Source organism: Notamacropus eugenii, chromosome 1 (genome assembly GCF_028372415.1).
Source record: "Notamacropus eugenii isolate mMacEug1 chromosome 1, mMacEug1.pri_v2, whole genome shotgun sequence".
Classification (NCBI taxonomy): Eukaryota; Metazoa; Chordata; class Mammalia; order Diprotodontia; family Macropodidae; genus Notamacropus; species Notamacropus eugenii.
The window spans coordinates 202907389-202919992 of record NC_092872.1 but is presented as its reverse complement, the minus strand read 5'-3'; the positions used below and the strand labels follow the sequence as shown (position 1 = coordinate 202919992).

Genomic DNA, 12604 nt, shown 5'->3' with positions numbered 1-12604 from the left:
ATCACTCATCTGCTCATTCAGTTTTTCTTCCTGGTTTACCATTCATGTTTGCCGCCATAAATGGGGGTATCCCTTAAATCTCTGTCTTAGCCTATCTCTACACATCTCTGTGTGTGTATTTATACTATATATATCCACATGTGTATATATATTTTTTCTCTTTTGTTGGTCTCATCTGTGTCTTATTGACAGAAGTCAGTAGTTAATTAACTTTTATTAGGTGCTTACTGTGTGCCAGGCACTGTGGTAAGCACTGCGGATAAAAATTAAGAAAAACAGTCCCTTCCCTAAAGGAACTTACAAAGACAATACACAAAAGGAAGCTGAAAAGTAGGTCGGAGTGGGCTAGATGTCAGAGGGTATAGAGCAGAGCAGCTGATGGGAAATAGTCATCTGGGACAATCAGAGCCCTCTATAAAGGAAGGCTTTGAGGGGTGTTTATTACCCTGTCCCCAGCCCTTCAATCAGAGGGAAGATGCAGTTCTGAGGGTGCTGAGGAGGTGCTGAGAACCAAAACTGAATCAGTCTCCATGATGATGAACTTTCAGATGATGAGCTAATGCTGGGGGAGTCATGTTCCTGTAGTCAAACTAAGCAAACCAGCTAATGGGAAATGAAGGACTCCCAAATCTTATAATCAAAAATACAGAACCAGTCCTGAGCTTTTTTCACTACCTTTGGTCTTCCATCTCCACTTTGTTGTCATGCCAACTCAATATGTCCAAAATTGAACCTATAACCTTTCTCCTAAACCTAGTCCTCCACATTTCCCTTTTCCTGTCATAGTCATCCAGGTAAAACCCCAGTCTTAAAAATTCCTCTCTCTTCCAATTCCCATTTTCTATCATTTGCCAATTCCTTTTAATTCCACAGCCACAGCATCTTTTACATCTTACCTTTCCTCTCTACTCCACCCTAGTCCAGGCCTTCATCACTTTTTTGCTTGGACTAGTGTAATTGCTCTTGGTGTCTGGTCTACGCTGGCCAAATTTATCTTCTCACAGCTGCCAAAAAATCTTCCCAAGGCACAGGTTTAAACACGGTTTAACCTTACAAAACATTTTCAATGGCTCCCTACCACTTTTAGGAAAAACCTTTCTTAGCTTTGCTTTTAAAAACCTACCAAGATCTTAATTCAACCTAATTTTCCAGCTTTCTTTGATATTCCTATCTTCTCTATACTCTCCATTCAACACAACTGATGGCTCCTCAATAGCCCATCTCCAGGTCATCCCCCAAGTCTGGAATGAAATCTGTCCTCATCTCTGACATTCAGTCCTTTATCTTCCCAAGTTCTGATTATTGCTTTTCAATCTTTTCAGTTGATCAGGATTTTTCTATCTTTAATTTTTCCTAAAATGCTCTGTCTGATTTCTTCTTTGCCTCTCTAATTCTACCTTAAATTCCAATTATTTGTATATGTAGCATATCTTCCTAGTGCAGTGTAAGCTGTTTGGGGACAGAGATGGTTCATTTTTGGTCTTTGTACCACTATCACCTGTTATAGCAAACATCCTCAGATAGATCTGGGATCTCATGAATGTGAATTTTATGAGCTTAATGAGATTTGGGCTGAATTGTTCCTTTCTATGCAGGGAATAATCCATTCATGCCTGACCACACTGTGAAACTCTTATCTACATCTTCCATAGGGAGTTTGTCCAAAATTCTAAGGTCCTTCCTCACTCTCTTTGTTTTGTGAGGATAAAAGTGAAATACCCAGACTGCTCAGCAATAGTCTCTTACTTGTGATGTGGTAGAGAACAAAACCCAGAACTGAAACAATTTAGAAAAAAAAATTATTAAGTCATCAGGCAGAGAGGAGAGCAGAAAAGGTGGATGGCTCACTGCCCTATCCCCACAATCTGTAAATTACACATTATATAGGATTTTTTAAAAAATAGAGCAAAAACATGGTGGGTGATTGGCCAGCACAGAGGCAGTTTCCAGATAAGACACATAAGTTGCTTGAGATTTGTGGCAGGAGAAAGTTCTTCACATTAATCTTTGGATCTGAAAGGTTTCTGGTCAGTACAACCTAGATCCTGGGTTAAGCAGTAAGGAAATCTAGTCTCTAAGCAATAGTTCTGGTTTCTTAGCCATGCAGGGCTAGATTCAAACAATGCAATTAAGTTTTCCCACACTCGTACCATATGACTAACTTAGAATCTTCTTTGTTGATTATTTGATGAGGTCTTTTATTTCAATTCTTCCTAGTAGTTCCTTGATATGTATTGAAGCATTTGCCTACCTGTCATGTACCAATCAATTTCTCTCTGAGGGATACTCATTTTTTAATTCACTTGGAGACCATACTGTCACATGACTCACAGCCATGCAATACCAATGGAATGTTAGTATTAAAAATAAGCCTTTGTCAAAGAGAAGCTGGGGGTTATTAAAGGAGTTTTCCAATTTCCCAAAGAAAATCTCACCTGTCCTCCCTTCCCCTGTTTAATTTTGGTTTCAACTTGCTGTCTATTTGCAACATCTGTCTGATATACACACCATAGGGGATGTTCATTATAGGTTATGTAGCTCTCAATATGGACTAGAGCCATTTTTCATACACTTGGTGTTTCCTCTATGGATAGTTAGACTACTCTCTGTAGAATGGTTACTGATCCCTTACAGGAGGCTCTGCAACGTTCTGGGGATTCATACAACCAGAAAAATGTCATCATTATCAAGAAGCATCTAGGACCTTACCATCCATAGGAATTCTTGTTCTAACTGGACAGTACTGTCTTTTCTTCCATGACTATGGAAGCAAGAAGAAGTTTTTCAGTTTTATGCCTTGCCTAATATTAATGATCAGAGGATTATCAAACAAGGTGACTTTTGTTTTAAGAATCTTGCATAAATGCACTGAGGAATAGCTTGCATGGAAGATGCTTTGTTGGAAGAGAACATTTAAAGTATTTCTTTTCTCTAGTGAAAAAAAAAAGCTTTATTAGAGTCGATAAATGGTGAATACAGTGGGATTTCCTATCCTAGAATGTCTCAATTGGTTGAATAATGGTGAAAATGTGTTCACTTATGGAATATAGCATATGAAAACCTATTTACTAGCATTCTCATCAAGAATAAAAACAATAAATATTGCTTTAAAGTTTGCTAAGCATTTTGCAAATTTTATCTTATATTGTCCTCCAAGTAGCACTGGCAAGTAAGGCACCCTTATTATTCCCATTTTACATATAAGGAACTAAGGCAGACAGAGGTTAAGTGACTTGCCTAGAGTCATACAGCTAGTGTCTGATTCAGGATTTGAACTCAAGTCTTTTTGACTCCAAGTGTAAGGCTTTGTATGTGTGTATATCATTTTCATAAAAATTTTACATGGATGTAAAGTAAGCATGTGGTCATCTTCTGGCACTATTTTTGGGAGGAGAAAGTGATAAGATTCCCCATTTCCACATCTTTGGTACTTTCTCCATCTTCCGATTCTTTTTAAATAGTTCCTTCAGCACCTTTACAATTATGTCACCTAAGGTAGGGATCTATCTCCTCCATTTATACTTGGTGTAATTCAGTTGCTTTTCTCATCTTTAGTGACATTTCCATCTCCACTAAAAATAATTCAAGACTGTGATATTAGAATTTCTGTGTGGTAGATTCACTGTCCTCAATGGTGAAAATAATATTTTATAGCAATCTTTGCATATTCTTTCCATCTGTTTTTTGTTTTTATTCTACTAGTTTCCTCCTTGAATACTTTTGGGATGATATTCCTTGGTTGAGTCTCTAGACATACTTTATTTTAACTGGTTTTTACTCTCCTATACTTTTAATTTTCCGAGTTGATACATTTCACAATCTTCCATGATCCTCCTTAAGGTTTTTTAAACAAGTTTATCATCTAAAAGTATTGCCTTCCATTGTCATTTCTTTCTCTGCGTTAAGGAAGTCAAGTGTTTGAAGATTAAGGTAATATAGGGGATCTTTTGGTCTCCTAGTTATGGCAATTGATTTCTATGGGCTAATCATTCATAGGAAATTACTGTCATTGGTGACTGGGTTATTCCTCTGTCATTTCCCATTTTTTAATCAACAACTTACTTACTAGATTGGGTTGGAGTGATTTTAATCACATATAATATATTTTCCTAATTTTTACACTTCTGGCTTTGTTCTGATTCTGTTTTTTGTGTTAAAACTCAGTGGCCTGAACACACATTTAGAAATGACTCCCATATCGGTAACATGTCATATCTTCAAACATGTGATCAATTTCCTTTTTGGGATTTTGACCAGCTGACAGACAAAACTAGAATGGACCTCAGAGGATATCAAATCCAACTTGCTCATTTTAGAAGTGAGAAAAATGAGGCCCAAAGGAATTAAATGACTTGCCCAAGGTCATACAAGTACTAAGCAAAACAGTGAAGGTTCTAAGTTGGGTCCTCTGACTACAATGTCACCAAATTTCCCATTATAAAACTTCCCCTGTGTATACACCCTTTTATCATTCCCCTTTATAAACAGTGTCCATGATATTCAGCATATTCTGATTCTTTTCTCAAAGAATGTTTTTGTGATATGTAGGTGTGAAGCTTCCACAGTCTCCAAGTCTTTGATCTCTTTCATTACTTATTCTTAAATCATATTTTCCAACATATTTTAGTCATCCTCCCCTATTCCCACCTTTTTAGTGAAGTCACCAAGCATTTGCTGATTTAACTGGGAGGGTCTAACTAAACTGCTTGTAAAATTTCTCTTCCTCTACATCCTCTGTGGCATGTATTGGTGAACAGACTTCAGTTATTTTAATGGTGGTCTCTGGCAACTATTCATCAAGGCAAGATGACCAAATACCCCATGAAATGATGTTTCTTTGTACCTTTGGATATGCTCCACCAACGAACTCCACCAATTCCTTCATTTACTCTTCAAGGAGAACCCACACACCAACCTTCCATTTAGCTGCAACTTTGTCATTTTGTTGGTTTTAATTATAGTGAGAATGCCAGGATTTCTGTTTCATTCCTTCCAGTGGGTTGTCTACTCATTGGTGATTAAACAAGGAGCTCTCATTTCAAGTACTAATAGTTAAGTAAAAGTTTTTAGAAAGTTTAAAACTGGTGTGAATTTTAGTATCCCCTGCCCTTTGTCTGCCACACTGTCATGTAGAGCTGGGGGGAAGGTTTCAGAAGACTGAGGATATAACAGCAATGAAAATGACAATAAACTCCTCTATCTCCAGTCGAATTAACAATAACAATTAGACCAAACTACCTAATAATATGGTTTGTAGAAGTGAGCTTTTCTGTGGAAATGCATCTTTACATTCTCTCTACCTGTCAAGTATCTTCAGCTCATTGTCGATATCCACTCCTGTTGCTCTAGACAATTGGGAGAGCCCCAGCAGGTCTCCTAGGTAAGGCTCTCTTGGGAAGCGCCAACGATCATTTACTCCACAGATTCTACGGTCCAACCTTGGTGGATTCTGAGTTGAGTACCCAAAGAAATACAAAATCATTTTAGCTCTCTTTCATTGTTTGGAGTTTCCAACTTGTTTCTGTCATTGTTAAAATATTAATTCTTACCAGTATTTATCTGTTGAAAATAAAGGCTTTCTTAAAAATAGATGCCCATCAAGTGGGGCAATGAATTGACCAAATTGTGGTACACAAATATATGAAATACTATTGTACCTTTAAAAAATGATGACTATGGAAAATTTAGAAGAATATGGGAAAACATATGAATTTATATAGAAAGGAATAAGGAAAACCAGGGGAATAATATACAGAATGATTAAAATGATGCAAACAAAAAGAACAAAATGAAATGTAATAGTGTATAATTACAATGATGAAATTTGATATCACAGGAGAGTTGAGAAAATGCATCTACCTCACTTCATTGCAGAGGTGAGAGACTACTGTCAGACATGGTTGATACATTGGTTGGTTTTTTGAACTGTTTTTTTTTCTTTTCTATTTCTTTTTTAACCGTTGTTACAAGAGAAGGCTTACAGGATAAAGTGGTAGGAATATATTTGGAAAACAATGTGATGTAAAAACAAAAACATCTATCTAAAAAACTTTTAACTCTTAAGGAAAAAAAATACCATACATTTTTACCTTAAGACAAATTGCAAATTACCTTTAAAAAAAGTAAAGAATAATCAGAGGTCAGATGCCTTTAAGCCCCAAAGTAACTTGGATCCCATAATCTAAGATAAGAACATCTTTAGGTAAAAGGTCAGGAAAAGGATAGTTACATGAGTCAGAACATTTTACATATATATTTTTTAATAGTTTATAAAAATTCACTCCTAAAGATGGGATTATCTGTCTAGAAAACATTCTAAGAATTAACTATCTTTGAGTAGGACTTGAAGACAACTTCCTGGTGAGATTTGGACCCAACTGCTCCTTCTGTAAATCACAAATTTTCTGGGTCATAATTTCCCAGGTTTTCCTAGGATATTAGTCTACATGTCTTTTAATTTTTTGACCAGGAAAAAGAGGCCACTCTTTGCCTCATTCCTTACCTAGCCTTAATCACTGAATGGGCATTACCTTAGTCAAACTCAGACCTGTTAAAGACCTTAGCTTAAAAAAGCCAAGGTCCCCCACTGCATCTAGGGCCATCTCCAGTTGTGCTGATCTATATCTTGCCACTGAACCCAGATGGGCTCCAGAGGAGAAAGAGAGGCTGGCAACTTTGCATAGCCCTCCCTCCCATATAAGATCAGTTCACTCACATGTCATGGCATCACCTCCTAATGTCATGGTCCTCTTTGAGAACAAAGGACAAACAGCAGCAACCGTCTACATACCTGTCTCAACATTTTCTTCACTGATGTGATTATCTCAAAATGTTACAAAAGAGTCTGGACAAGCACCTGAAAGATGGAAGAGAAGTAACGATCATGCAAAATTCCCAAGGCTTTCTTTGTATGAATTCTGTTTCCTGTGAATTCTCTCTAAGAGCAAGTTAGAGCTACAGCTACATCAACTGTTCCAAGCAGAATAATGGGAATAACTAAAATTAAATGCATGTTTCTAGCACAGGTGCTCTTCTCTTTGGTCATTCATCTTTGCTGGGCTATGGCCATCCTTTATCAATTTAAGAGCAACATGCTTTAATTCCACTCAGGGGTCAGTAGAGAAAGCACAATAAGCAACCACAAACTCTAGGCTAGGTGATCCTCACTACGTTTTCTCTCTCATCGAGCAGAAGACTTGTTGATAGAAAACTTTGTAAGAATCAACAGTTCCCTTGCAAGTGGAGCTTTAGAAGATTAAACCTAAGAGATTTAATACTATGCACTTGGTAATTCCACTCTTTTTGAGTATCAATAAACCCTGAGACATAGTTACTCTGTTGAGTAATGACACTGCTTGCTCACCCTTGCACTCTTTCCTCACTCTCAAACCTGTGGGACTGGAAAAAGTCTTTCTCTTCTTCCTTACTCTGAAAAGGGTACTTAACCCTTCTTTTAGGGTATCTCTCCACAGGAATAATATACGTTTCAGTGTATGCGAAAATAACAGTGTGCTTGAGTAACTCAATTAACTTCTCTGGGTCTCAGTTTTTTGATCTGTAAAATGAGGGTGTTGCTCTAGAACAGAAAATTTTAACCCTGGGTTCATGAACACATGCAATATTAAAAGAAGTTTTGATCACTGTATTTCAATATCATTGGTTTCTTTTGTAATTTTACATTTATTTATTTCATGAATTTAAAAACCTTACGAGCAGGGATACATAGGCTTCTTACCAGAGTGACAACCAAGGGGATCTACAACACCAAAGATGTAAGAGTATCCCATATGGCTCCACATCCTGAGAAGCATATAAATTACAAAGAACTGATCCTATATCCAAATATGCATGTCAACTTGGACTTTTTCTTTCTCAGTCCTCCTCCCTTGCCTAAAGGACCTTCATTTCTTCCATATCGTAGGAGGCCAGCCCTGTCCTCCAGTTTGGAATGGGTGACAAAAAAATTTGTAAGTCTTATCAATATAGATGCAGTTTCACCAAGATGTTAGGTATCTTATACCTCGTAGAATTGATTCCCCCAGGTCTTATACAGCAAGAAACAATGATAACAGCACACTTATACAGCACTTAACGGTAGTGTCAGACTCAAGAAGAAACTGAGTGTTACAAGCCTCTTATTGACTTAGGTTGTTTTTGGAGACAGTTAAGGGACATGTTAAGTAACATGCCAAGGGTCACTGATTTGAACTCAGGTCCTCCTCACTCCATGGCTAGTGCTCTATCACCTGTGTCACATAGTTGCCCCTTTCTTACTGACTTAGAAACTACAAATTAACATTATCTGTGTTGTACTACATTTGTATCTATTTTGTGAAATATTTCCCAATTACATTTAAATCTGTTTTTTTCCCACTATGGAATTCTGTGGCTGGTAGGCTGCACGTTTGAAATTTGTTTTAAGGCTTACAAAACACTTTAATCACAAAGACACAAGGAGGTGAGTGGGGCAAGCATTATTCCCATTTTACAGATGAGAAAGCTAAAGCATAGAGAGGTTGCGATTTGTCTACGGTCAGAACTCTAGGGAAATCTGGACATAGGAGAAAGGAAAGGAGAAGAGAGGGGTCAAGTGACTTGCCTCAAGTCACAAATATAGTCAGTGTCAAAGCTAGCATTTGAGCCCAGTTCCATATGACACCTTCCTTTGTTCCGGGCTATTCTCCGCATAAGAGAAAAGGCGCATGGTTCATTGTTTCTACTTTTTCCTTCTCTTTCTATTAACCTTCCAAAGATGCCACTTTCACTTTAAAATACAATTTTAATAAGCCAGCCCATGTCTGGTTTGAGAATCAGCAGTGGAGAATAATGTTTAGAGGTCCAGAGCACTTTTCTGCCATTTTAACTCTTCTGATTTTCTCTGAAATGAACTAACAAGTGAGACTTACCACTGGCAAGCTCTAGAATCCTTGGGGCTGAGATCAGTGAACTGGGGTGAAGGTGGAAGTTGTCATAGTGTTGGTACTTAAGGATGTGCTTTCAGAGGTGTTGGATCTTAGGCAAAGGATGGTCCACCTTTCTTCGCATGGAGCTCATGACAACCAGAGGGCACTCTGTTGTTAACCCGTTTCAGTTTCTTGAAGGGGATAGCTAGTCTCCTGGTTCCCTGGGAGGCAGTTGTGGTCTCCCTGGAGACAGTAGGGAAGGTTCTAAGCACTTCCTGTCCTAGGTTCAGGTAAGGCTGGCTTCCTATGCTTACTAACACAGCAGCCCCCTGCAAGGAGTCCTGGACTCCTAGGAGAAGTGACCTAAAATGACATGTTGGCCTGAGACACCCATAAAGATTGCTAATATGGAAGCTCCCCTTCAGGTATCCATTCTGACCACAGCTGGATGAGGCTGATTAACCTCTCCTACCCCAATCTATAGTTTGAGATATTATCTGTGATATAGAGGATAGCTCTTAGGAGGACTAAATGGAGAAATCTTAACTCTCCTGTCATAAAAAGAACACATTGACAATCACATATTCATAAGGTACTTCCCAGCTTACAAAACCTCTTCTCATACAATTTAACCTAAGAAGCCATTTTTAAAAGCTCCAACTATGCTACTTGTTGACAGGGACTATTTCACTATTGTTTTTGTCCACCAAACACCCAAAAACAGTGCTTGGCACATAGTAGATGCTTAATAAATACTCACTGATCAATTGGTTACAAAGCACTGGGGATGCAAACAACCCCATGGAGCAGGTGATACAAGGATTATTATCTCCATTTTGGTTGGTTGGTTGTTGTCCTTCATTCTTGGAGAGGACCAAAATGACATCACTGTGCTAGAGTCAAGTTCCACTATGTCCAACTGCGGCTGATCAGACCAATACGAGCTTAGAATGTTCTGCCACAGGTTGGACTGTGTGACCATTTGGGGTGGATAGGCTAAATTTGCACACCCTACGTTTCCTTTGAGCTGTTTCAATTCTGCTTTGCTCACAGAACACAGTACCCTTTCTGATGAGGGCATGCCATGCTGAGCGGTCCTGTGCTAGTGTCTCCCATGTCATACAATCAATTCAAAGTTCTTAAGAGAGACCTTGCGAGTGTCCTTGTACCGCTTCTTCTGACCACCATGTAAACATTTGCCCTGTGCAAGTTCTCCGTATTAGCTGAGGTTCAGGGAGATTGAAGCTGGTGGTGTAATTGATAGAGGGCTGAGCCTGGAATCAGGAAAACGTGAATTCGAAGTAGCTTCAGGTGATTATTAGCCATGTGACCCTAGGCAAGTCACTTAACCTCCACCTGCCTTAGTTTCCTCAAGTATAGAATGAAGATAATAAAAGCACCAACCTCCCAGGGTTGTTGTGAGCATCAAATGAGATAATATTTGTAAGGCAACTTGGCAGACACATAGCAAATGTTTAATAAATGCTTGTTTCTGTAAGTGACTTGTCTAGGGTCCCACAGATAATAAAATTTATAGTTTCCTAGATTGGAATCTCGAACATGATCTAGTCTAACCCATCTTTCTCCTCAACACACACTCCTCACATTAATGAGCAACTGAAGTCAGACAGGTTAAGGAATTTAAGTAAAAGTGCACAGGTATTAAAAGGTAGGACCAGGCTTAGAACTCAAGTTTTCTGATTCCAAGATCAATATTTTCCACGAAACCAAATTGCTTTTCCATAGAAAGCGTGGGACGTCAAGGAGAAGTCAGCCTGGACATTAAAAAGAAAGAAACCAAACAAGCCTATAAGCCTTGACCTCATATGGCTACAAGGATAAATTAAGGAAAAGTTTTAGATGAGAGAAGGGAAAATCAGGAAAAGAAAGCCTATCTTGAAACTGGATGTCCTATAGATATCTCAAATGCAACATGTCCCAAACTGAACTCATTATCTTTCTCTCCAAATCTTCTTCTCTTCTTGACTTCCCTGTTAGTGTCAAGGGGACCACCATGCTCCCAGTCACCCAGGCTCACAAATTAGGGGTCCTCCTCAAATCTCTCACTCCCCATGTCCTATCTCTTCCCCAATCTTGTCAATTCTGCTTTTCCAACCTCTCCCAACAGTCCCTTCTCTCCTCTGACACTGAAATCTGTACTAGTGCAATAGCCTTTGGTTTGATCTCCTTGCCTTGTCACTCCCTAATCCAGATCTACTCAGTTATCAAAATGATCCTCCAAAAGTGCAGGTTGGATCCTGTCAGTTAGCTCTTCAGTAATCATCAGTGTCTCTCCAGTTACCTCCAGAATCAGATAGAAAATACTCTGTTTGGCTTCTAAAGTCCTTCATAACTTGGGTGCTTCCTACTCCATCCCTTTAGTTGCGTTATCTTCATTTGTGACCCCATTTGGGGTTTTCTTGGCAAAGATACTGGAGTGATTTATCATTTCCTTCTCAGCTCATTTTACAGATGAGGAAACTGAGGCATACAAGATTAAGTGATTTAATCCAGGGTCACTTAGCTAGTAAGTGTCTGAGGCCAGATTTGAACTTGGAAAGACTTAACTGCCCAGTGCATTCCTTAATTTAAAATTAAAAAAAAATAAATCAAATTTTAAAATTTCAATTGAAAGCCTTAACTTAAAAAATTTTAAGTCAAAATTTAATTTAAATTCTGAAAATTCTAACTTAAATGTCAAATTTTAATTTAATATTTAAAAATTAAAATTTTAATTCAAAATGTGAAATTTAAAATAATTTGTAAATTTGTTTTAAGTTTTAAAATTAAGTTTTAATTAAAAAATTTTAAGATTTAATTAAAATTTTTTAAGTTCTTTCTTTCCAGTCATCTTACACCTTATTCCTCTTTACATACTCACACATATGCTGCATCTAGCAGCACTGGCCTCCTTGCTCCGACTCACACAAGATAACTGAGTTTTCACTACCTATCCTCCATTCCTGGAATGCTCTCCTTCCTTACCTCCACCTTCTGATGTCTCTGGCTTCCTTCAGTTCTCAGTTAAAATCTCATCATCTGCCAGAATTCTTTCCTGATCCCCTTTAAGGCTAGTGTCTGCCCTTTGCTCCTCCCTTTAGACTACATATCCCCTGAGGGCAGGATCTGGTTTTGCCTTTGTGTCCCCAGCATTTAGCACTTAATACATGTGATTGACTTGACTGCCTGCTAGAACCTTGGTATATAAGACCAACTTTAACTAATTACACCTATAGGGGCAGCTAGCTGGTACAGTGGATAGAGCACCAGTGCAGGAGGACCTGAGTTCAAATCTCACCTCGGACACTTGACACTCACTAGCTGTGTGGCCTTGGGCAAGTCACTTAACCCCAACTGCCTCATCCTGGGCCATCTCCAGTCATCCTGATGTCACTGGATTCAGATGGCTCTGGAGGAGAAGTGAGGCTGGTGACCTGCACAGCCCTCCCTCACTCAAAACAAAGTCAAGTGCACGTCTTGTCATCATTTCTCTGATGGCCTGGTCTTCTTCAGCAACGAAGGATGAACACATACACCATTACACCTATATATTTCATCTTAGTTATTTTAAATCCTGTTGTGCTTTTCTAAAAACAAACAAACAAACAAACAAGTAAATGGCTTTTATCCTCTCTCCGGGGTCAAGAACAGGTCTGAAAGACAGGAGCTTGGAGGGAAAGCAGGGCCAGAAGAGTGTCATG

The 12604-nt window shown here is 38.5% G+C and overlaps 1 protein-coding gene across 2 annotated transcripts in view; it reads right to left on the bottom strand.

The window, feature by feature from the left end:
- BTBD16 (BTB domain containing 16) overlaps positions 1–9171 on the bottom strand; it is a 100182-nt gene extending 91011 nt beyond the window's left edge. For both annotated transcript variants that reach the window (XM_072624578.1, XM_072624587.1), the window contains exons 1-3: positions 8907–9171; positions 6791–6856; positions 5301–5449 (exon numbers count right to left, since the gene is read on the bottom strand). In XM_072624578.1, coding sequence (XP_072480679.1) covers positions 5301–5449; positions 6791–6802 — 161 coding nt within the window. In that variant the 5' untranslated portion in view covers positions 6803–6856; positions 8907–9171. The remainder of the gene's footprint in view (positions 1–5300; positions 5450–6790; positions 6857–8906) is intronic.
- Positions 9172–12604: the final 3433 nt, after the last annotated feature.